Source organism: Hypomesus nipponensis, chromosome 14 (genome assembly GCF_054491055.1).
Source record: "Hypomesus nipponensis isolate SF chromosome 14, ASM5449105v1, whole genome shotgun sequence".
In the NCBI taxonomy this organism is placed as follows: Eukaryota; Metazoa; Chordata; class Actinopteri; order Osmeriformes; family Osmeridae; genus Hypomesus; species Hypomesus nipponensis.
The window spans coordinates 21,823,433-21,848,781 of NC_140374.1; the positions used below are offsets into that span (position 1 = coordinate 21,823,433).

Sequence of the window (25,349 nt, forward strand, 5' to 3'; positions counted from 1 at the left end):
TCCATGTGGGCGGAGTCAGTCGTATCTTGAAAGGGTCACCTGAAGTACTCTGCTTTTCAGTGTAGAGGATACAGGCAGCGTGCACATAGCAGGGTCGCGACCTAACGTAACCAACAACAGACATTCAAAGAGTTCAGCATGCCAGATATGAACCCAGAATGAACTCAGATAACGCGCTGATCTGAAGGAAACAGCCGACTAGTTGAGTGTCAGGCAAGAATGGACAGAACTGAAGACAACTCCTGGTGTGCGTCTGGTCTCTAAGCCTTGTTCTCGGCTGTGAACATTGGGACCATGGTGTGTAAAATGAAAGGCCATCCCAGGGGAAGTCACTGGGGCCTTGGACTTGTTTGGGTCCTTGCAGGGCCTCTGTGCTTTTTGACCCTTCCGGGCTACTGTAGTCTCCTGCTGCTGGTCTGGGTCCTCTGGTGGAGTTACGTCGTGCTCGGCAGGAAGGGGGAGATGCTGGAGATGTGTGGGAGATCAGTGCTGATTACAGGTGGGTGAACACATGATGCCACAGGGTCTCAACACACAGAAACACTGATTGTCTAGTAGGTTTAGAACTCATGCATTTTGTCACTGGAGAGCATTTCATCGTGGAAATGTTACTTTTCCCTTGCCACCACAGTGAACCAACAGTCTACCAGTATTGCCTCATGTCAATCCATCACGTAGTAACAACAGTTGGAATGTCCACACCAGGCATGACTGTTAGTCTAACGAACGTCTAAATGTATTGGAAAATTTACATGTTTCAAGTCACCCATTTGGCATGGAACTTATGAATGTGTTTACCCAATCAGATACACAAATACTGATCAACGTGTGCACTGTCATTTTGTCTCCTTAAAGCTACAAGTTGCACAGTAAACAGTCACGTGTTCTAACCGTTGTTTTTATATCAGGGAGTGACACAGGTTTTGGTCACGCTCTAGCTAAGAAGCTGTATGACGAGGGAGTGACTGTCTTTGCCGGAGTCCTGGATGTGCACAGTCCAGGAGCTGTGGAGCTGCGGAGGCATGGTGGGGGGTCCTGGGGTGGGGGGCCCTGGGGTGGGGGAGCTGGTGGGGCTGGGTGGGGTGAGGGTGCTGGGGGGGCTGGGGGGGGTGAGGGGGCTGGGGGTGGTGGGGGGTCCAGGGGTGGGGGCGCTATGGGGACTGGGGGGGCTGGGGGAAGCTGCATGTTCTTCAGCTGGACGTGACGGACCACGAGCAGATCCAACAAGCTCATCGATACATCTGTTCCCACGTTGGAGAAACTGGTGAAGTGCTGTCAGGTTACCTCAAAGAATGACAGAGCTCAGACATGATTGTATAATTCCATATGTTATCTTCATGTTATGCTGGTTATTGTGTAGGGTTGGCTTACTCTGGGGAAACTATTAAAGCTGATTATGTAACCCTTCTTCTGGCCTCTCAAACACTGGGAGGGTCTCACGTCTCTTCTGACTGACAGGGCTCTGGGGCGTGGTGAACAACGCAGGGATCCTGGGATATGTAGCAGACGGGGAGATCTTGCCTCTCAGAGTGTACAGACAGTGTCTGGCTGTCAACTTCCTGGGAGCAGTGGATGTGTGTCAGGTGTTCCTCCCCCTGCTCAGGAGATCCAGAGGACGTGTGGTTAACGTCTGCAGCATGGCAGGTGAAACAACCTTAGTGGCTCACAAAAAAAGACTGCTTGAACTTGTGCTGTACGCACCATTTGTATGTTACTTTGGATAAAAGCGTCTAAAATGGACTGTAACTTCACCACACTTGTGTTTAAAAGTGGGGTTTTGCATCTACAAGGTATAATACTGAGTGTGGACTGGGATTATGAACCAACTGGATTTGTTCTGGACTGGTACTTATTCTAGAAAATGTTGGCCTTTTCATCTTTCTGAACACACCCTTACTTGCAATTGAGATGCCCATCCTTAGATAAGTGTTTGATGACCACAGGTCACATTTAATTTGTTGTTGTATATTTTGTTTCTGTTGTCTCAGGAGACGTGCCGATCCCGTGGTTTGCTGCGTATGCTGCTTCCAAGGCTGCGCTTATCCGCTTCAGTGGAGTAATGAGACTAGAACTGTCCAGATGGGGGATTCAAGTAGCCATAGTCCAACCAGCAGGATTCAGAACATGTAAGTTATTAGAAGATGCTTTTATTAAAATGACGGGGGGATTTGAACCTTGAACCTCTCCAGCTAAATGCTCTAGCATTGAGCTGTCCCAGTGTTACTTGAATGAAGTGTAGACCTAGTGTACCTGTTGTACCACAGAAAACTTGTATTATATCATTCAATGAACAACACATTTGGTGAACAGGTATATTTGGGAGCAGTGAAGAGTGGAATCGATGCCAAGAGGAGATCCTCACAAATCTCTCAAATGATGCCAGGGAGGTCTATGGAGAAGATTACGTCTCGTCTTTACAGAACTGCTTCGCCAGCATGGTCAAGAGGTCAGAAGAGGACCTGGGTCCTGTGCTGGATGTCCTGTGCCATGCCCTGATGTCTCGGGCACCCAGAGCCCTCTACTCCCCTGGACAATGTGGCTGGCTCATTCCCTTCCTGCACCGCCACTGTCCCACCAAGCTGTACGATGCCATCATCACAAGCTTGTTTCAGTTTGATGGCTGTTACACTCCACGTGGGTTACAAAAGAACGTGTGCTCAATGAATTCAGAGATTTCATGACCTATGCTGAGATCCACTTCCTGTTAGACAAGTAAGGCAACAGGATGCAGGTAATTCTCAGTCCAGCAAGGTAATGCTTTCAAGATTATAATCTCCACGTTCTTCAGAGCTGTGCATTAGACTTGGTATAGCTGGTCAATCTAAATTAGCTCAAGAAAACAAATAATGCATTGTGTGTACCTTTTTAGATTTGTCTACAGATATCTTCCTTCAACATGACATCTAAATCTGAATGTGTAAATTTGGTTGTAATGTAAACATGTGTGCAGTGCCTAAATGTCTTCCTCCGTTGAGATATTTGGTCCATCTTGACTTACTCTAAGGTACTGTAATTTATAAGGTTGTAATTTCCATCCTAGGTCAGTTCTCCACTCATTCCAAAACAGTTCTCAGATTATTCAAATGTACCTGAAGTGCCTGATGAATTCCTCTCATGTAGAAGCATAGATTAGCCAAACCTACAAACTGGGCAGTGTCTTTTTTGGAATCACACTTGTGTTCATGTTATAAGGTTGTTATACTGCTCAAATAAATACAATGCACCTTGCATATTCTGGTATCTTGAAGACATTTTATATAAAAAAATGATGTATAACATCCATAAAAATATCAAATGTTCCTATTATATCTGTCATAACTATGAAAGCTGTGGTTGACTGTGAAAATCTGGTTGTAACCAAACATAGTATTTTCAGTCCTGAGGTTTCAAAAAGGCCCTTTTTGTTTGAGGCTGTTCAACATTGTGGTTCCCATCATCCTCCTCCTGCTTCTCCACTGTGGGCCTCTCCCGCTTTTTAACAAACTTTTTCTTCATGCTTGCAACCAAACTTTCATATCTGTAAGGGGTGAGAAAAGGAAGCAGATTGAAGTATCATTGTACTACGGTTTTGATCTCAACACTTTATAAACGTCTATGACTAGTACACAGACTGCTTTAGGGAGAGTTATAAAAGGGAGGTGAATGATAGAGCAGCGCTGCTAGTGCCAGACTATCCAGATTATTTTACTGGTGAAGTATCAAGGCCCAAATAGTCACATTGTTGAAAAACACATTTGCGCATTCAATAACATTATGCTTTGAATTATTGTAGTTAGTCATTTGAAAAGTCCTTCCAGTACCTTCTTGCCATTTCCTCATCTGTGACATCAGTCTCCATTCGACTTATTTCCTCCTCCTCCTCCCCCTCTTCTTCATTCAGAGTATTCATCAACACCATTAGTTTCTGTCGGGTAAAAACATTCTGTATTGAATACACTATTTTTGCATCCTAGCGACTAGTTAAAAGTATGTGAATATCATGTAAAAGAGTACCTCAACTTCTGGATTGAATCCTTTGAATGACATTCGTCCATACTTCAAATCTTCACAAGGAACAAAACTGTTCTCCTCAATGATGACGTTCCTATTCAGCAAAAGAATGACAGTCAACCAATGCCTGTGTTATCGGCTATCGAAAACTGTGATCAGGGGTCGCTGTTCTAAAGACGTCCCAGGGTTAGGGCTCCAACATTTGCCGAACAGTATAGCAAGCCATTACAACAGCGACCCCTGGTCACAGTTTTCGGTACAATACCGGCATTTAAAGTCCCACATTACCACGAGGGTGGACATGTAAAAGGTGCATACTCTTTAGCTTTGAGTTCCGGGAGGTCTAGATACCAATGCTCGTCACTGATGATCCTCCTCTCCTCCTCCTCCAGCTGTTTCCTAGTATCGGCATCCAGACCTCTTTGCATGAACTAACGCAGTTACAATTGATAAAACAAAGTTCAACATATAAAAAGCTAGTACGCAAATTCAACTGATTGCAAGTAATTTTGTTTAAGAGTTAGCTATACAGTATTGTTATAGCCAACTAGCTAGCTAGTTCAGACTGACATTGCAATGCCCGTTGTTTTGCTAACGTTAGCTTAGCTCATCACATTAGCCAACTTGTCATTGCTTACCTTCATGCGTAAGAGGTTTTTGGACAGTTTTGATGCGTCACTGGTCATTGCAATTTGGGCTTAGCTAACTAGAGGTTATTCGAAGTCTTGAAGTTGTATTATTGTTGTACAACTGCAAAACAAATACGAGCGACACGTAACTAATGTACTCATGGATGTTTGTTGCCACGAGCTGACTTTCAATGCCGTCACGTGGTTCCGGACACTTTAGTTGCCCTGTTCCCCCTTCCTTGCGCGTGCGCGAAATCGTTTTTTCTTGTTGCTTGGTTGAGCTGAATGTGATTTATATAATCGCATGTGTTGTTTTATAGTGTACTCTACCTCCTTCCCATGAGCATAAGGTACATTTCTTGATGTTGGTTTGTTAATTTACACTTAAATACAGGCTTTAAAGTATAGTATAGTAAATGGATCTCTCCATCACGATCGTGAGTCCCTGTTTTCAGAATCTGCGAAGTGCTAATCCGTGTATCCTACAGAAGTAGCGCGATTGTAATTTACAGTAGGCCTACTAAAGTATCCCAATTTGGATTGAAAAGGCCGACTTCTATATTTTTGTTTATTGTTATTTATTTTATTATTGTATGTGTGTCTTTTAACACACAGCCTTACGTTTTGTTGCAGGCACAAATAAACTATCGTATTCTACGATAAGTAAGCAAGTCTGTGTCATCTCATCTTTCATTTATTATTTTACAGTGATCATAATGTGTAATACGTTTCATCTATACACCAGTCTCTTACACTGAGAACACAGGGGCAACAGATTTTCCTGAAGGCCTGAGCAAAGTGGTTCCCCCATTATAAAGCAATACAGTGATGCTGGTGATGTATGTTACTGTGATCGTTATGTACAACAAATTTCATCAGTCTTTTAATGTCTTGATCAAATGCAGGCTCGACCAATCTATCTGACGAATCATCGGCACTTGACTTACTAGTAGATCACAGATTGTGGACGGTCTCAGAGTTAAATGCCACCTATCAGAAACAAACTTTTGATAAAACGAGAGCCTTGAAGAACTGGCAACATTACCAGACCCTCACACCATCGGACAACATTTTCCTGTGGAGTCAGAAAAGTTAAAATCACAGGTCATGCCATAATGGGGGCTTTTTTGACAAGAAACATGTGTGTGCCTTGGTGGCTTTCTTTCTGAGTTTAATTTGACTGCATATGACACCTTCCCTCACTATCATTTTCCGGTTTAGGGAGAGTAGGTTTATTCTGCATAAATTAGAGTGCAGATGTGTGACGTTTCGTATGGGGCGGTCTCTGGGAGTCTTGGCTACTCATTCATGCAAGCTGCAAGACCAGAAGCCGAAAGTCTGTTCGCATCACACAACCTCATCTAATTCTAACGGAAATCCCCTATAACATTTTGCTTCGCAAATCTACAAGTGCCGACCAAGGGTTGGTGAGTAAACAAAGGCTATATTTTGTTACATTTAAGACTTTTATTATATACTTACTGTATCCTATCAGTAGTTTTCGAAGTACATACATATGGCTGCAGTGACCAAATACGCCACGACAACATCGACGCAAACCAAAGATATGTGTTGGCGTACGCGTTTTTTGTAAAATTTTCTGTTTATCGAAAAGTGTGATGGATCATTTCCCCATTGTTTCGGTTCAACTGTGTAGCTCACTGACTGTTGCGAGGATTAGATATACAAATAAGTTGATAGAAAACCAATATTTGTTATTGATATATCAACGCGCAGTCTTTTTGGGGGCATGTGAACTATAACTAGCCTGCACAAGCTTCTTGTAGGCCTTCTTTCTGTTTCACGTAATCCGCTAGGCTTTGTTGAATGTCAACATAGCATTTAAAAAATGCTTTCAGAACGGGAAATATAGGCTAGTATTTTAACAGGTGTCTGGTTAACCTTGTGCTGCAGAACAAAATCAGCAGGTAGCACTTATCTGCACTGTAGTTGTCATAACACGAATCTGGGCAATAGTCCAAGGAGAGGTCATTCTGTAATACACACTGCCAAACGCGGCAATGTTTTGTAGAAGAGGAACAATTTTGTATAGCCTACACTGCAGTTCATATAGATGGTTGTTTTATGTAAAGATGTCTTTTTGGTCACACCTTGCTGTCCACTCAAATACTGAAGGTCAGTTGAAGTGAACATTAGGACACAGCTATACTTGCACAGTCCTTACAGACAGTGGAATAGGTTTTGTATATTAACAAACAGTTATTTAGTTTATCGAATTAAGGATAAAATGATGACTTCTTGCTCTTGGAGAGTCAATGACCTCGTTTAACACCGATCACGTGTGCTGTCATGTATTCTCCGAAATAAAACACATTTGAATTGCCTACATTATATTTTATGTAATTAAACAGATTTGGCTGAATGCGTTGAAAAGTTAACACAATCAGCCAGAACTTAAACCAGGTTGATTACTGCATTGATATCATTGTTGGAAACTGTAGCCTATACAGGGATCTTGTTAAATAATTTGACCGTATTGTTTCTGTTGTTTCCAACATACGTTACTACATGGTTCTGCCGTTGTTTACATTTACAAGCACATTATTTTTTTTGCTCGGTGCTGATATTCACATATGACTAGCTTGAATAGCCCTGTGAATGTTCCCCTGTTGGCGAATATTCGAGCGCTATTGCGCCGCGACCTTTCCCCTAGTTTTCAGTGGCAGAGGCTGATCATGTGATCACGGGAACTCAACTGGGGGAAGGGAACGGGCTTGAGAAATGCGGTTGAATGGAAAGACCTGCGTTGTTATGCAGGTGCCAAAAACGTGTCGTAGAGACGACTTTTGGCCTAATTACTTTTAATCAATTGTTCTTAAGAAATAGACTTCCTGGTACACGTCGTAAAGCTTTATCCTAGGACCACAGTTGTGAATAATTGACGTACATATACGATTTTGTCCCCACAAGAACGCGTCGTCCTACTTAAACGTGTGTCCTGGTCGATCATATTTTCGACACAGACAGGTGGACTCGTGTCAGCAAGGTGCTCCTGTAAGTCTGTTCTTCTCTGTTGACGTACAGGCTAGTAACTAACGGTCAGGGTCACTTGGAAGTTACCCACTCAAACCCTTTACTGCTAAGAATATCGTGACCTAGAGCCAGTCATTTAGCAGGACGGTTGAAATCTGTGATGTAGCCTAAATAGTCTCAATAGTTGCATTAAGTGAAGTAGCCGTATAATACCGGTATTACTATTTTATGTTTCAACAACGGTGTTAGCAGGGTGACTTTTACCATTACCTCCAAACCACTTCAGACTTGATCTGAGAGTTTTGTCAAGTATTTTGTATTCAGCCAATACATTTATTACACTGCCAAGCCTCGATTTACCAGTTTCTCTGACTCTAGTGACATTGGATTCATTGATGATTGTCATCAATGCTTAACACACTGCCACTATCTGGCTTCACACCGACTGAATTGACAGCTGGAGAAGAATAGTTTCATGGTCAAAGTTGTCATGGCATGCACCTTCTCCAACCAGTTTGGATAGGTTTGTTTTAGTAGCCTAGTTGTGCTGGATTATTGTTCTCTGTCTGCCTTTGGGAACTGTCCTGGTGTCCATTTTCAGGAAAAAGGGCAGTTGATCGTTGTAATTATAGGACGTGTAGGTTCATGTCTGCCTATGAAAGAGATCATTGTTAAGGTTCTGTGGTATGTTAGCACAATAATTTAGAGTTGAAAAGACTGATCTTTGACCCGATACTAAGACCCATTAATTATAATGATGATCACATCCACTTACAGGCCAGTGACCCTATGACTGAGAATAAGGAACTGTGATGTCTGTCAATTTGATTGGTGGCAGACGTCTCCAGTCTGAAGGATAATGAGATTAAACGCCTCTTAAGTAACTATGTTTTCTCCAGACAGGTGGAGGAGTTACAAGTTGTTTACTTTGATGACCCTGATCATTAAGAGATATTCCACAGTATCACATGAGGAGCCCTGTACAATAACACAACCTCAAAACTTGCCTTTACAATCTCATCACTACACAATAGTTTAAGAGAAGGATGTAATAAACTATGATTCAGCTGAATTGGCATGCATTTTCACGCATCGCATACTTGGACGGTAGACACGGAAGTTCTTATTGACACGCTTGGCATCATGAGTGATCTAGCCCATACCATTGTTTGTCAGGCCAACCTTGTCATAAGAATTGTAATACTGTAAGGTCCTACACTACATGGACCACTTTGTCACTTTCTAATCCAATTGGGAATGTGGGTTGCCGTTCTTCAAAGAACGTCTATTCTTGAGACAATTTCACGAGATCTGTTCGCTTTATACCTGTTGTTTCATACTCTTTGCTTGCTCTGCAAACCTTTTTGAATAATCTGGGCTTAGATGTTAAATGAATAAAGCATTGATATTTCTTGTAAATTGTCTGGGAGCAAGCAGATTAGTGTTGATTCTTTTATCTGAATGCATAGTAATCATAACGGATGTCAGATTATCAAGACTCCTGAGAAGTAAGAAAAGAGCATAACATGGTGTTTGCCTCAATTCTTGTTTGCATACAAGATTTGATCAGTAAACATGGTGATTAATGATCATGTTTACTTTAAAGGTAAGCTGCTCAATATGTTACAGATAAAGCAGGGCATTTGTGATGCAGGCACAGGCGCATCACAATCATAGTCTACTTAGTCCAGGCTAATTTTTGTTTACGTTTCAAAGACACGGTTGTATCCCTCCCTCCTTCCTCCCTCCAGTGACGCCGTGCGGTAGCAGCCAACCATGGCAGAAGCTCACCAGGCGGTGGCATTCCAGTTCACCGTCACCCCCGATGGGATTGATCTGCAGCTGTGTCACGAGGCCCTCAGGCAGATCTACCTCTCCGGACTCCACTCCTGGAAGAAGAGGTTCATCCGCTTCAAGGTGAGAACCGAGAAGGGCATGACCTGCGTCATGCCCTTCTCTTCTAAACCTTCATAGAGGGACATGAGTTTGGTCGGGTGTCACCATGCGATGGAACGGTAGCTTGGCATCATGGATGTGCAGCCGACAAAAATGCAGCATCTGGATGATGCCATCATGTCAATATGGACCCAAAGATTTCCTTATTCTTTATGTTTGTCCTCAGGGTTTTCATAGCACACTATGGCAACCCACTGACCTCCACCTGTTCTTATGCAGCACCTCTGTTGATTTTCAATGATAATATAACATCCCTCATCACCCCCCTCTGGCTGTCTAGTTCAGTAGTTAAACCTTAACCTAAAATCGATCCTAGATTTCATACATTGAACCTGTGTTTCCTCCAGTAGGACCACAGTCCCTTTCATTACTAACACCGATGTGTCATTTCTTGTCAGAATGGGGTGATGACGGGTGTGTATCCAGGAAGTCCATCTGGGTTCTTGGTGGTGGTGGTGTCTTACATGTCCTCCACTAAATATGCCAGCATGGACCCCTCCCTGGGGCTGGTCACCAGACTGGGACGCCACCTGCCCCTCAAGTAAGTCACCGTCTTCTAGTACGAGGGAAAACATGTCTGTACGTCTCCATGGCTCCGGAAATGCTGCTTTTCCATTTGCTCTCCTTCAATCTTTTTCCGAACAAATATGATTACAAAGGTAAACAAATTAATAGCTCCAAGTCATTTTCAATCCACTCATGATCAGATGATGATTTTTCTAAGGAAAGGAGAGGGATGCGTGCCAGGTTTCCTCTGTGTGACTTCAGAGCAGAGTTTGTGTCCTATGCAGACTACACTACCCTGGTACACTGTCATGTTTCAATGTTAAAAGCCTTCGCTATTCCCAGGTTTCAACAAACTCTTAACATTGGTTGAAATCTACATCAATGTTGTCAGTGTTTTACACCCGTTGTTTGGCTGTATAATTGACAATCTAATATTGAAGAAACAAAGGCCAAAGAGGGCTGGATATGGTTAGTCAGGACTCAAAATAACCAGGAAAAGTAGATGACGCAACACTACATTTTGTGCTGAACCTTGGATTCCTATTAGAATGAGTTCCTTGAAGCTGTAAACCATTAAAGCAGGAAGGATCCATTCTGCTGATAAAGGAATGGCCTATACCTTATGCCCATTGGCTGAAAGTGAGTCATTGTAAAGCTTGATTAATCATTCATAAACATAAGGAACAGTTGTTCAAAATGACCTGAAGTTATTGTCACTGATACAACACTGCTGTCATTTCTTTGATAGTGTGCACTGTTAGCAAATCAGTTCCTACTATCAGTGAACAATTTATTAATTTACCAGTTGGGATTTTAAATTAATGAAAGGACTGAATGGTGGAATATGCTGATATTTGATTATAATATATCACTCTTTTTCTCTCTGTCTCTGTCTGACTCTCTCGCCCTCCCCCCTCCCCGTCTCTCTCTCTCTGTTTCCCTCCTTGTCCCTCCTCCCTCCCCAGTCAGTACATGTCCACAGAGAGCCAGAGGATGGTGGGAGGTGTTCTGGTGGGCACAGGCCTGTGGGTGGGTATCATCTTCGTCATGAGGAACACCCTGAAGTGCCTGCTGTCGTGGCACGGCTGGATGCACGCCAGCCACGGCTCCATCAACTGGTCCACGCGCCTCTGGATGGTGAGCAGCACAGGGCCAACATGTCACCACTTAGCGTTCATATCAGAACCAGCTTTATTAACACTTTGGTAGAAATACTTGAGCTTAAAAAAAGCTCAATCTTTTTCGTCTGTGGGACTCTTAATATTGTCTAATCCACAGACAAACCCAATGCCCTTACATCCAGAATGTTGGTTGTTTGGTGAAAGTCTCATTTTAGCCTCTATACCACCCTCTCTCTTTGTTGTTGTTGCTCTCAGTTACTGGTGAAGGTGTTCTCTGGCAGGAAGCCAATGCTGTACAGCTTCCAGAACTCTCTTCCCCGGCTCCCAGTGCCCAGCATCCAGGACACCACCAGGAGGGTGAGAGCTCAGCCTTGTGATGTCACTGGCTTCTTGTGATGTCACACTCTGGTTTCTCCCTGTCTGGTCAGCTGCCACATGGCCGTCCCTATCTCAGACTTCAGATTGTTTCATGCTTTGGCCCAAACAAAGTCCCCCTTGTGTTCAGCGTCATTAGATGTTGACCTATCTCCTCTTGGCCATAGATGCACCCCCATGTTTGTTGTTGTCTGGCATCTGTCTAGGAATGCTTTCTGTTTTGTGACTCCTCCTGTTTGTAACTTGACGTAATAAGGAGAAGGCTGACTGTGTATTTGCAGTACTTGGAGTCTGCACGCCCTCTCATGGATGATGGGCACTTTGAGAGGATGAAGGGCCTGGCTGAGGACTTTGAGAAGAACCTGGGCCCCAGACTACAGTGGTACCTCAAGCTCAAGTCCTGGTGGGCCTCCAACTATGTGAGTCAGAAGGGAGACCCACATTATTTATTACAAATCAGCGTTAATGAATTTCACTGCTTGTGGTACTTTGGATGTGTTGACCAGTAAGTTGTAGCGCTCTGCACTTTCGTCTCTTTATCACTCCATCTCTTTCTCACCCTCTCGTAATTTCTCACCCTCTCGTAATTTTTTTTCTTTTCTCTTTCTCTCTCTCTCCCACCTCTTTCTCAGGTTAGTGATTGGTGGGAAGAGTACATCTATCTCCGGGGCCGAGGGCCCATTATGGTCAACAGCAACTACTATGCAATGGTGAGGCCTCCATCTCTATACACTCTGATATTTATGATGCCGTTTCTTAGTTCCCAGTTTCTGTGTGGCGTGGTTGTAGAGCCATGTAAATGGAAGGATATCACACTATAATGTTGATTACCCTCGCCACCATTGAACCCATTTCTGCTGTGTCTCAGACCAGCGGGCAGACTCTGACCAGATCTGACCTCAGACCAGCTGGCAGACTCTGACCAGATCTGACCTCAGACCAGCTGGCAGACTCTGACCAGATCTGACCTCAGACCAGCTGGTACACTCTGACCAGATCTGACCTCAGACCAGCTGGCAGACTCTGACCAGATCTGACCTCAGACCAGCGGGCAGACTCTGACCAGATCTGACCTCAGACCAGCTGGCAGACTCTGACCAGATCTGACCTCAGACCAGCTGGCAGACTCTGACCAGATCTGACCTCAGACCAGCTGGTACACTCTGACCAGATCTGACCTCAGACCAGCTGGCAGACTCTGACCAGATCTGACCTCAGACCAGCTGGTACACTCTGACCAGATCTGACTCGTTATTTGTCAACTCTAGTACCTCAGATCAGCTGGCGTTTTTCAGTGTTTTTCGTGTTTTCTCGGTCTGTCTATGTCTGGTCCTCTCCTGTGTTTGGTTGAATGAGTCTTCAAAAGGTTCCCCCCCCAAACTATTAATCCAATTGGTTATACATCAGTGTGTCTGTGGTCTGGAACTGCACAGTCACAGTCACCCACTTCCTGTGAGTTTCACAGGGCCGGGGGGGGTCTGAGGTGGGGGACGTCAGGGGGCTCTATTCCTCCCAGATGGCACTAAGGAGTTAGCAGACTAAAAGATGTCTGGTGGCTTCATGTTGATACTCCGAACCTCCTCTCACCTGACAGCAGCCAGTCAAGTCTCTCTCCTGTTCTAACTTCCTTCATCTTCAGCTTATTTCAACAAGCAAAGGAAGTTTCCATGGTCGTGATTGTTTGTAGACAGACATTTCTACCAAGTGTCTGTATTTTGACGCTCAGTCTTTTCCCCGACCCTTTTGTTCCATACAGGACTTCCTGTATGTCTTCCCCACTAACCTCCAGGCAGCCAGGGCAGGCAATGCCATCCATGCCATCATGCTGTACAGGAGGAAGCTGGACAGAGCTCAGATCCAGCCTGTGAGTTGTCCTGATTTCCCTAACACTCTCTCTCTCTCTCTCTCTCTCTCTGTCTCTGTGTCTCTCTCTCTCTCTCTCTCTCTCTCTCTCTCTCTCTCTCAATAATATTTTATGGTCAGTTTTTTGATGAATTATAAAGCCATAAAATGAGTCCTTTCATATCTCCTCTCTCGACTATTGCAAAGCATGTTGTGTAATACACACCCTGATGTAGTGGGCATCAGTCATGGTGTGGCATGCCAAGGACATGCAGTGTGGCATTCCAGATGTTTCCGTTCTTCACTGCAAGAACAATAAGAATCCATGCACATTTCTGAGCTCGTAACAGTTTTTTATGCAGTGTTTCTGTAACTCCATAATGCTGTGGATGTGCTCAATAAGCCAGACTGACACGCCACCCTCATGTGTTCTTCCTTCCTGCACGACACTTGACTTCCTCACACACACACACACACACACACATGTATTTGTCTATACCTACCTAAACACACAAATACACATGTAACCCCCCCCACACACACACACACACATGCACATAGATACACTTGATAAACATTGTGTGTTCTGTTTTTACTGTTTTGCCTTTTCGCTGTCGGACGCTGTATTAGATTTACTTGCTGGCCAACAAGGTTCCCCTGTGTTCGGCCCAATGGGAGCGAATGTTTAATACCTCCCGTGTCCCAGGCGTAGAGACAGGTAAGAGGAGGGCACCGCCATATCTCTGACTTCTCCACCTCTGACCCTCTGACGTCTCAACCATCACCCCCAGCAAACAGCCGCAGCAAACCCTGACCCTGGCTTCAGTGACACCCAGCACAGCCCGTAAGCATCGCCTAGTGGCTCCTGGTGGCTCTGTGGTGCACGTCTGCTCACAGAAGGGACGAATGCACTCCTTATCCACTTTTGAAAACTGCAAAAAGCACTCATGAGTTGAAAAAGGGTTAATTTGAAAGCATAAGCCCATTGCTTTGCAACAGAAGTGCAAAGCAATGCAAAGCGTAGTAGACCTTTTGAATTATGAACGATTGATAGTTGTGTGAGTGTAGCCACCTCTAGGGCTGTGCTTGACTCACTAAGGCGGTGGGCCACCGGTTTCTGAACTGTCCTCTTCTCGCCTGACCTCCCTCCACGGCCCCCCCCCCCCTCTCCGGTGTGCTCATCAACCTGATCATCGTCTCCTCATCCTCATCTTCCTCCCTCCAGGTGTCTGTCCTGCTCCCCCCCGGTGGTCGGCTAGTCAGTCAAGTCAGTCAGAGCTTCATCCAGCGTAGTGAGCTGGTGTGTCCTCTCTCCCTTGTCTTGTGTCTGACTCTCCCCCCCCCCCCCCTCCCCCTCCCTTTTTTGCTTTTCAGCTCATGCTCCTACACACTATCCCCATGTGCTCCTCCCAATACGAGCGTATGTTCAACAGCAGTCGCATCCCAGGTGTAGACACAGGTAGAGTCTTAGTGGTGTTTGCCTCCTCCCTCCCTCCCCTTCCTCTGCTTTGCTGTTACTGCTCATGAGTGTGCCGCTGCACTGCAACTCTGGACCGCGGATGAATTCATCCGACTTGCGTATAGTAATGCTCCTTGCATGATAGGTCATGACAGGTTAGCGGGGACTTGGTAGGTAGTGGAAGAACGTAGAGCTAGCAGGATTATGAGTTTGGTGCAAGACTGGTAATAAGTTCACTTTTTGATTCATATAGCCTATTATTACTAGAACAAATCTTAGAAATAAGAACAAATATAAATACATCTTTTAAGTTGCGCTATTCAACCCATCAAGAAAAAAAAGTGTATTCGACGGACATTAACCCCTTAAAGGGTTTTAAGGAATGTCCTTTAAAGGACTTTCTATATGACCTTTATCTTTGGTTAATGATTGGTACCCTTTGTGGTGGGTTTTCCTGGAAGGTCAGAGTTCATTTATGACAGAGGAAGGGCACCTATTTACCTACATTAAACACTATGCACCTTTGAAACAACAGAAATACATCTATAAAATAATGTGTTTTTAACTTGTTTTGTAAACGTACTCATTAATACATTATTTATTTACTAAAAAGACTTAAGTGTACCAGTGGGATGTACAGTAGGTTCTCGCTGCATAAGCCTAAATAGTTCAGAGGTTTCTAGCGTCTTCTGAGATTAATTATAAAAAAGGGCTATCGTTGCTTAGTGTTTTACTATCCTTTTTTATGGTAGGTTAGCTGTTAAAATGTAGATATGCTTAAAGGAAGTAGCTTTAAGAGAATCGGCCACTATCCAGCATGTATAAATACATTGACTGCTGTGGCATGAACTATGAACTAACCTTCTGGGTAAGTTTCTGTGACAACTTTGAAAACCGAACACAGTGTGGTGGTTTCCTAACATCTCTGGATGACATTGAACATATTCACAGGCTACTAGACCAATGCATTTGTCATATATTATGAATGTATTCTTTTGTTCGATTTTGTGGCATGCAACTGAAGCAGGTTAGCATTGTTTGACAAACAAGCGTTTCCCTTCAATAGAATTGTGAGGTCATGTGGAATGTAAATATTCAGCTGAAAAGAAGGTTTTGATGCAGTAGCCTCCATCTTGACTTCCCTAAGGCACTTATCCAGAGCATGTTCAATCCACCTTTCCCCAACGGAAATGGAGTAAATGAAGATGCATGTACAGTAAGCAGATGTGACCGGGGGGTGGGGGTTGGGGGGGGGGGGGGGGGGGGGGTTGGGCGAGGAGCTTGTTTAAGGAGCCCAGCTCCAGGGGACCTCCATCCCTAACATAGACCCCATTTCTCCATCCCCTTAATTCGACGAACACTTGTTTGAATGCATCGCACATCATCACCACTCATCTCATATAATATATATATATATGGAGGAATAAGTGAGATCGGGATTATCATGTGTGTGCTCCTCAAACAACTGTTTGCATTTCCAACTGTCTTACCCCATTAAATCTCCCCTCATCCCATCCCCCCTCTGCCTCCATATCCAGCTGCTGTAGACTGTCATCCCCAATCAGCTAGTAGCACACTTCAGTCTTTGTTTTTTCTTACTCAAAAATAACTTTTTTCAGTCTACGTTCATTTGAGTAAGAAAGCCATTCGTCCTTGTCTACATCTTGTCCCTCACTGTCCAGCTCTTTGAAATGACACTCTGCTGTTTCACTCCATTGATATTGGTTTGAAGTTCTGTGAAATTTGACTTCCTGTTTTTACGGCCCACTTTGATCTCAGTGGTATCGCACTTTTATGATCATCTTTTCGTCTTCAACAATGGCATTGTTTGTGTTCGAAGGTAGTACCTGAGATTTTGTATGTGTGTGTGTGTGTGTACCTATCCTTGCTCTCTCTCTCTCTCTCTCTCTCTCTCTCTCTCTCTCTCTCTCTCTCTCTCCTCTTGGTCTCTCTCCTCTTGCTCTCTCTCTCTCTCCTCTTGCTCTCTCGCCCAGACTCCATCCAGCACATGAACGAAAGCAAGCACATTGCCGTGTTCCACAAGGGCCGCTTCTTCAAGGTGTGGATGTTCTATGATGGTCGTCTTCTGTTGCCCCGAGAGATTGAACAGCAGATGGAGAGGATCCTGGCTGACCAGTCTGAGCCTCTGTCTGGAGAGGAGCATCTGGCTGCCCTCACCGCTGGGGAGAGGTGTGTGTGTGAGTGTGCCTGACACAGGGGCAGTAAAGGGCTGTTGTTGACATAGGTTACGAATCGGTTTGGACCCTGTTTTGTTGACTTGTCCACGGACAAAGTTGACACTGACTAAACTATTTAGTGCTAGATCATTCTAAAGTATTTAGTGCTAGATCATAGATCATTCTAATTGTTTAATGAGCGAAATTGAACCGAGATTAAGGCAAGTCCGAAGTTTAAAATCGGACTAAATTTCTGTGTGGATTCCCAGTCCTACACCTGAGCATGTGACAAGCGGAGCTCGTTTTGATCTCTTGTTTCCTACTTGTTCTGCTATCCGTTGAACTTTGACCCCCTTGCCTTCCAGGACACCATGGGCCAATGCCCGTGACACATACTTCAGTCGTGGGAAGAACAAGCAGTCCCTGGATGCCATAGAGAAGGCCGCCTTCTTCGTAACCCTGGACGACACGGACCAGCGATACGACACGGAGAACCCGGTCACGTCGCTGACCAGCTACGCCAAATCCCTCCTCCACGGGAAATGCTATGACAGGTACAAAAAGTAGATCCTGATTCCTGACATATCTAAAGACAGCATCTTGAATACAATTCTGCATTTATACAACCTCATTCTCCCAAGTGAATGGCGAAATAGGTTGTTTACTGGTTGATCTTGTGTGTCGTCCTCCAGGTGGTTCGATAAGTCCTTCAACCTCATCATCTTTAAGAACGGCAGCATGGGCCTGAACGCTGAGCATGCCTGGGCCGACGCACCAATCATTGGCCACCTCTGGGAGGTGAGTCTCAGAGCGGGGCGTCTCAGAGCGGGGCGTCTCAGAGCGGGGCGTCTCAGAGCGGGGCGTCTCAGAGCGGGGCGTCTCAGAGCGGGGCGTCTCAGAGCGGGGCGTCTCAGAGCGGGGCGTCTCAGAGCGGGGCGTCTCAGAGCGGGGCGTCTCAGAGAGGGGCGTCTCAGAGCGGGGCGTCTCAGAGCGGGGCGTCTCAGAGCGGGGCGTCTCAGAGCGGGGCGTCTCAGAGCGGGGCGTCTCAGAGCGGGGCGTCTCAGAGCGGGGCGTCTCAGAGCGGGGCGTCTCAGAGCGGGGCGTCTCAGAGCGGGGCGTCTCAGAGCGGGGCGTCTCAGAGCGGGGCGTCTCAGAGCGGGGCGTCTCAGAGCGGGGCGTCTCAGAGCGGGGCGTCTCAGAGCGGGGCGTCTCAGAGCGGGGCGTCTCAGAGCGGGGCGTCTCAGAGCGGGGCGTCTCAGAGCGGGGCGTCTCAGAGCGGGGCGTCTCAGAGCGGGGCGTCTCAGAGCGGGGCGTCTCAGAGCGGGGCGTCTCAGAGCGGGGCGTCTCAGAGCGGGGCGTCTCAGAGCGGGGCGTCTCAGAGCGGGGCGTCTCAGAGCGGGGCGTCTCAGAGCGGGGCGTCTCAGAGCGGGGCGTCTCAGAGCGGGGCGTCTCAGAGCGGGGCGTCTCAGAGCGGGGCGTCTCAGAGCGGGGCGTCTCAGAGCGGGACATCCTGTCATGGTTTCCTCATCCTCGTCTTGTCATGATTTGAGTCCTGGCGTGACACTCCTCTGTGTGTGTTGCAGCATGTGCTCTCCATGGACCCTATCAAGCTGGGCTATACTGAGGAGGGCCACTGCAAAGGGGAGCCACACCCCAACCTGCCCGGGCCCCAGCGGCTGCAGTGGGACATCCCTACAGAGGTGAGGCGCTGCAGGCTCACATTATGACTCACCTGTGCGTGTGGAGTTGGTATGTAGGTAGGCAGGCAAGCTGTGCTTGCTGTTTGAAACCCCAATCTACATGCCGCAAACTGCTACTTTTAAATGCAAGTCTGATGATAAAGGAGCTAATACTAACTAATAGTAATATTAACTTTAATACTGGGCTAATTTAGACTTCCCTGTATCTGCTACGGGGTTGTTCTTTGCATTCTGCTACCCCCTGCTGCTAACTTTAATGATAATGACAATAAATATTAGGTGGCTGCGCACTTTAAATAATAAGCTTATAAATATCAGATACACTAACAGTGTGTGTGTGTGTGTGTGTGTGTGTGCGCGCCTCAGTGCCAGGATATCATCCAGAGCTCTCTGAAGGTGGCCATGGTCCTGGCTGATGACGTGGACTCCCATATCTACCCCTTCACCGTCTTTGGCAAAGGCCTGATCAAGAAGTGTCGAACCAGCCCTGACGCCTTCATCCAGATCGCCCTGCAGCTGGCGCACTACAGGGTACCAGCCTGAGCCTGTGGCTCACACACACACACACACACACACACACACACACGCATGGGCTGTCTAGATGCCTTCATAGGTGATGCTACTCTTTGTGATCGGCTGAAGTGTGTTTCCAGGACAAGGGGAAGTTCTGTCTGACCTACGAGGCGTCCATGACACGTCTGTTCAGAGAGGGGCGCACGGAGACTGTCCGCTCCTGCACCATGGAGACCTGCGCCTTCGTACGCGCCATGATAGGGGATGACACGGTAGGTCTCCAACAGGGAAGTGGGCCGTGATCTCAGCCAGTCATCTGGAGACCAACTGCCTGCTCCACAACCTCTGTCACAGCTTCAGTAAACACTTTCCTTGCAGAGATTCTGGAATAACAGGAGTGAACCCTGCATGTGACTCCACTCTGCTCTTCTCCCTTTTATTTGTCTTTTCTCTCTTTCTCTCTCTCTCTCTCTCTCTCTCTCTCTCTCTCTCTCTCTCTCTCTCTCTCTCTCTCTCTCTCTCTCTCTCTCTATCTCTCTATCTCTCTATCTCTCTATCTCTCTCTTTTCTCTCTGTCTCTTTCTCTGTCTCTCTCTTTTCTCTGTCTCTCCCTCCCTATCTCTCTCTGTCTCTCTCTTTTCTCTCCCTCTCCCTCCCTATATCTCTCTGTCTCTCTCCTTTCTCTCCCTCTCCCTCCCTATCTCTCTCTGTCTCTCTCCTTTCTCTCCCTCTCCCTCCCTATCTCTCTCTGTCTCTCTCTTTTCTCTCCCTCTCCCTCCCTGTCTCTCCCTCCCTCTCCCTCCATGTCTCTCTCCCTCCCTCCCTATCTCTCCCTCCCTCTCCCTCTCTCCCTAACTCGTCGTGTGTCAGAGAGACGAGCGGTTGCGCCTCCTGAAGGTGGCAGCAGAGAAGCACCAGAGCATGTATCGCCTGGCCATGACAGGGCAGGGCATCGACCGCCACCTCTTCTGCCTCTACGTGGTGTCCAAGTACCTGGGCGTGGACTCGCCCTTCCTCAAGGAGGTAACCACTGCCTCGAACTCAAAACACTGAGTTTAACTAACTAACCATAACCCTTCCTCAAGGAGGTAACCACTGCCTTGAACTCAAAACACTGAGTTTAACTAACTAACCATAACCCTTCCTCAAGGAGGTAACCACTGCCTTGAACTCAAAACACTGAGTTTAACTAACTAACCATAACCCTTCCTCAAGGAGGTAACCACTGCCTTGAACTCAAAACACTGAGTTTAACTAACTAACCATAACCCTTCCTCAAGGAGGTAACCACTGCCTCGAACTCAAAACACTGAGTTTAACTAACTAACCATAACCCTTCCTCAAGGAGGTAACCTCTGCCTTGAACTCAAAACACTGAGTTTGGCTAGTTAGCGAAGGTATTTACATAGTTGAGTACCCACTGCTAACAGTTAGGTAGGAAGGTTTATTAGTTCAGTCAAGACAATCACGTATTAGATTTGAGCATTTATTGTTACATGACATGGACATGTAGATTGACTTTGGCGGAGTGGATGATCTAAGGGAAGCACTCCTCGATGCAACACATACATACATGACATATGAGGCAGGGAGCAACAGAGATATAATCCCCCTGATGGATAGACATACAGACAGTATTGGGGCGAAGGGGACGGTGGAGGGTGGCAGCAGCACTGATCATACAACGACCGGGGTGAGTGTGTGCATATCCGCGCGTCTTTTAAAGACGCCTTATCGGACGTGGCCCAATGGATATGCGCTGCTAACATGGGTGTGGTATTGGGTGGAGTAAGACGCCTTACGTCCCCGATGACTGACTGACGCGCACTGCCCAATTGCCCTACCAGAACTAGCTGCGCTTATGTATTCATGTGGGAACTATAGCAACTACTGTACTAGGTGCACTGAAATACTCAGTGACCTGTGATAATCTAGAAATCATAGTTTAAGTCTTTATCTTGACCACAAACTGGGATCGGCACACAAACATGCAACATTATTTACTGACAAACCCACCAGGTTGTTCTTGGTATGTTTTGGTGTCTTATTGTGTTTGTCTTATTGTGTGTGTGTGTGTGTGTGTGTGTGTGTGTGTGTGTGAAGGTACTATCTGAGCCCTGGAGACTGTCTACCAGTCAGACGCCTCTCCAGCAGGTAGCTCTGTTTGACCTGGCCAGACACCCGGAATACGTGACTGCAGGAGGAGGCTTCGGACCGGTGAGTTCCTCCTCCGACACGCTCCATCACACACCTTCACCTCCATCACCTCCATCACACACCTTCACCTCCATCACACACCTTCACCTCCATCACACACCTTCACCTCCATCACACACCTTCACCTCCATCACCTCCATCACACACCTTCACCTCCATCACACACCTTCACCTCCATCACCTCCTTCACCTCCATCACACACCATCACCTCCATCACCTCCATCACACACCTTCACCTCCATCACCTCCATCACACACCTTCACCTCCATCACACACCTTCACCTCCATCACACACCTTCACCTCCATCACCTCCTTCACCTCCATCACACACCATCACCTCCATCACACACCTTCACCTCCATCACCTCCTTCACCTCCATCACACACCATCACCTCCATCACCTCCATCACACACCTTCACCTCCATCACCTCCTTCACCTCCATCACACACCATCACCTCCATCACCTCCATCACACACCTTCACCTCCATCACACACCTTCACCTCCATCACCTCCATCACACACCTTCACCTCCATCACACACCTTCACCTCCATCACACACCTTCACCTCCATCACCTCCTTCACCTCCATCACACACCATCACCTCCATCACCTCCATCACACACCTTCACCTCCATCACACACCTTCACCTCCATCACCTCCATCACCTCCATCACACACCTTCACCTCCATCACCTCTTTCACCTCCATCACCTCCTTCACCTCCATCACACACCTTCACCTCCTTCACCTCCTTCACCTTCTTCACCTCCATCACCACCATCACCTCCATCACCTCCATCACCTCCATCACCTCCATCACACACCTTCACCTCCATCACACACCTTCACCTCCATCACACACCTTCACCTCCATCACCTCCTTCACCTCCTTCACCTCCATCACCTCCTTCACCTCCTTCACCTCCATCACCTCCATCACCTCCATCACACACCTTCACCTCCATCACACACCTTCACCTCCATCACCTCCATCACCTCCTTCACCTCCATCACACACCTTCACCTCCTTCACCTCCATCACCTCCTTCACCTCCTTCACCTCCATCACACACCTTCACCTCCATCACACACCTTCACCTCCTTTACCTCCTTCACCTCCATCACACACCTTCACCTCCATCACACACCTTAACCTCCATCACCTCCTTCACCTCCATCACCTCCATCACCTCCTTCACCACCTTCACCCCCATCACCTCCATCACCTCCTTCACCTCCATCACACACCATCACCTCCATCACCTCCTTCACCTCCTTCACACACCTTCACCTCCTTCACCTCCATCACACACCTTCACCTCCTTCACCTCCATCACCTCCTTCACCTCCATCACACACCTCAGCAATACTCCACTCTGGAAGGTCTGATCTGAAGAACAAACTGGTGGTGTTTGTGTGTGTGTCCTCTAGGTGGCAGATGATGGTTACGGTGTGTCCTACATCATCCTTGGAGAAGACCTCATCAACTTCCACATCTCCAGCAAACACTCAAGCCCAGAAACTGTAAGCAACCTTTTTTTTATTTTCTTACGTACAAATCTCTTGCATCTGTCTTTTTTCTCTCACTTTCTCTCTGTCATCCACACACTGTAGCGTTTTTTTAATGATCTTTCCCTCTCTTCCTCTCTCTTCCTCTCTCTTCCTCTCTCCTCCTCTCTCTCTCTCTAGGACTCCCTCCGTTTCGGCGGGGCCATCAAACAGGCCATGATGGACATCCTGGGTCTCTTTCAGCTTGACAAGAAAGCCATCAAGTGACCTTCCTTTGCCCCTCCCACTCTCGTTTGCCATCAGAAGGACACAAATAAACGAATCCTTTCAGCGCAGTGGCATGACGACTCCCCAGATTGTGTACAGGCGTCAAGTTTTTAGTTTGTTAATTCAATTGTTAAATGAAAACGCAGTTTAGGCGGAAGAAACTGACACATTGTAAAAAGAAAATGGCCGTTTATGTCACATTGTTTTGTCGATGTTTTATTCTTGTGTGCGCGTTTTGTTTTGGCGGGATTGTTGTGGTACGAAGTAGCATTAGTGCACAGATCAAATGTTTATCTGCAGGCCTGAACACACACACACACCTGTGCCTTGCGTACCTATTAGTATGAGGAGAGGGCGGGGGGAAGGGGAGGAGGGAAGGACGTCTCTATGTGAATTGACTCACTCAGTGAGATGAACTGAAGCCCCAACCCAAGATGGAGAAAGAAAGAAATGTTCAACGACCACTTTAACATGGCTGTGCTTGTCTTTGGCATTTCAGTTCCTTGTGCTGGGTGTTTGAGTTGGGATGACCTCTCGGACCTCCAGCACGTGAGCTGGGGTTAGAACTGAGGCTTTCCGAAGGCACAGTCTAAGGACTGCTTTCCCTCCTTTCAGCTGCTATGCTTTAGTGATGAGAAGGCAACAATGTTTTTTTGTGTTTTTGTTGTCGTTTCCATACTCAGGATTTTGTTAGTTTTTTTTTTTTTTTTTCTCGCCTAGTTTTAGAGTTCCAACAGGTGCTTCAGTATTGTACTGTACCAGGACTGCACTTAGGATGGGGTGCACTATATGACATGACACTGCTTGGCACCAGTTCTCCTAGCATGACTAGATGGCCTTGCTCTGGCCGAACAATGTCTAGAGGAGATTGTTTCCAGAGAGTGTGACTTGCAGAAGGGGCTGAGTTTCACTGGTATGCAGGGCTGCCAATGGTGACTCCTTTCCAAGGATCAATATATGATCTATTGAACCTGGCTCCTCTCCTGGAAGCTTGTTCCTGTGTTGTTGGGTTGAGGGACGGTCTCTGCACTTTTAGTTAGGCTAAGGTTCCCCCCACGATTGCTCCTTCTTCAGCTCAAACCTAACTAGTTGCCTTGGTAGCCTTTCGCATGCTTTCAGATCACAAAGGATCTATATGGCGCCTCAAAAGATCTGCCTATAAAGGGACTTTTCTCCCGCCTGTCACCTGCCTCAACGGCAATTATCATTACTGTCAATGACCGACTGACTGCAGTTTTTGCCTATTTTGATATGAGACGCATTATTTTGTACAAAATTCTCCAGTCATCCCAGCATAGACTTGCGGGGTTAGAAAATGTGTAAGCTTTTTAGATACAGTCACCGAACAAAACTGAAATAGTCAACCTGGAACCAGGCTACGGATGGGGTGGGGCGAGACCTTACACAAGTTGGTAGAATTGTCGTTTGTGTGGACGTATCAGTACAGAATTGTATTTATTTTTTCATATTTTATCCATTCTGGAGAAGAAATTGATTTGGTTCCTTGTAAAGAGCCATATCCTAAAAACCTTGCTGACATAAGAAGTGACATGGACAAAATGTGTGATTTAAAAGATTCCTTTTTTTTAGATGACCTGAACATGTTGATTGCAGACTTCATCAATGACTGTCTGTTTTAGTTTGTTTGACTTTTAACCAGTAGACCTCTTGTTTACGCTGCTGCATGGTTTGGAAAGTGAAGCTGTACATGTTTGCCCATAAATTAACGTGTAAAAGACTAGCAGCTGAAATACCAAAACAAGTTTTAACACAATAAAGTGAATGTCAACACTGAACAACCTTCCTGACAAGATATTTATTTTGTGTCAGTGTATGTATTAAGTATTTCTATTCCGAATGCTGGAAACAATTTTTTAAATGCAGGGCCTGCATGGGCAGCAGCAGGTTAGAGGTTAGTTTGCTGTGTGTGTTCGATAGAACCTTGTCACAAATCGTTTAGAAAACGGTATGGTTTGCCAGTCTATGAAGCTACTTTCGTGTGCAAATACGTTACAATGAATTACTCTGACGTTCCTCTAGGGGGGGATGAAGGCTGTTAAATCTGAGGAGAGACTGACTGAA

The 25,349-nt window shown here is 46.2% G+C and overlaps 3 protein-coding genes across 5 annotated transcripts; 2 read left to right on the forward strand and 1 right to left on the reverse strand.

Moving 5' to 3' along the window:
• Positions 1-219: 219 nt before the first annotated feature.
• hsd17b2 (hydroxysteroid (17-beta) dehydrogenase 2) lies at positions 220-3,230 on the forward strand. Its single transcript, XM_084671900.1, has 7 exons — positions 220-245; positions 402-499; positions 909-1,035; positions 1,179-1,264; positions 1,459-1,644; positions 1,989-2,126; positions 2,311-3,230. The coding sequence occupies exons 1-7, from the start codon at positions 220-222 to the stop codon at positions 2,679-2,681; spliced, it is 1,032 nt and encodes a 343-aa protein (XP_084528026.1). The 3' UTR covers positions 2,682-3,230.
• A 2-nt stretch (positions 3,231-3,232) lies between these two features.
• Positions 3,233-4,818, reverse strand: mphosph6 (M-phase phosphoprotein 6). Its single transcript, XM_084671989.1, has 5 exons — positions 4,629-4,818; positions 4,309-4,421; positions 3,994-4,084; positions 3,801-3,904; positions 3,233-3,517 (listed from the first exon to the last, which is right to left on the reverse strand). The coding sequence occupies exons 1-5, from the start codon at positions 4,674-4,676 to the stop codon at positions 3,373-3,375; spliced, it is 501 nt and encodes a 166-aa protein (XP_084528115.1). The 5' UTR covers positions 4,677-4,818; the 3' UTR covers positions 3,233-3,372.
• Positions 4,819-5,904: 1,086 nt separating this feature from the next.
• On the forward strand, positions 5,905-25,066 carry cpt1ab (carnitine palmitoyltransferase 1Ab (liver)). Of its 3 annotated transcripts, none has more exons than XM_084671984.1 (19): positions 5,905-6,046; positions 9,365-9,530; positions 9,968-10,110; positions 11,042-11,213; positions 11,453-11,554; positions 11,854-11,991; positions 12,205-12,282; positions 13,329-13,436; positions 14,045-14,132; positions 16,868-17,063; positions 17,416-17,604; positions 17,743-17,848; positions 18,634-18,750; positions 19,117-19,281; positions 19,404-19,535; positions 20,134-20,286; positions 21,367-21,480; positions 22,923-23,015; positions 23,181-25,066. In XM_084671984.1, the coding sequence occupies exons 2-19, from the start codon at positions 9,390-9,392 to the stop codon at positions 23,265-23,267; spliced, it is 2,322 nt and encodes a 773-aa protein (XP_084528110.1). In that variant the 5' UTR covers positions 5,905-6,046; positions 9,365-9,389; the 3' UTR covers positions 23,268-25,066. The 3 variants fall into 3 exon arrangements, with proteins under 3 accessions (XP_084528110.1, XP_084528112.1, XP_084528111.1); XM_084671986.1 differs by lacking the exon at positions 14,045-14,132 and adding an exon at positions 14,789-14,873; XM_084671985.1 differs by lacking the exon at positions 5,905-6,046 and adding an exon at positions 7,342-7,634.
• Positions 25,067-25,349: the final 283 nt, after the last annotated feature.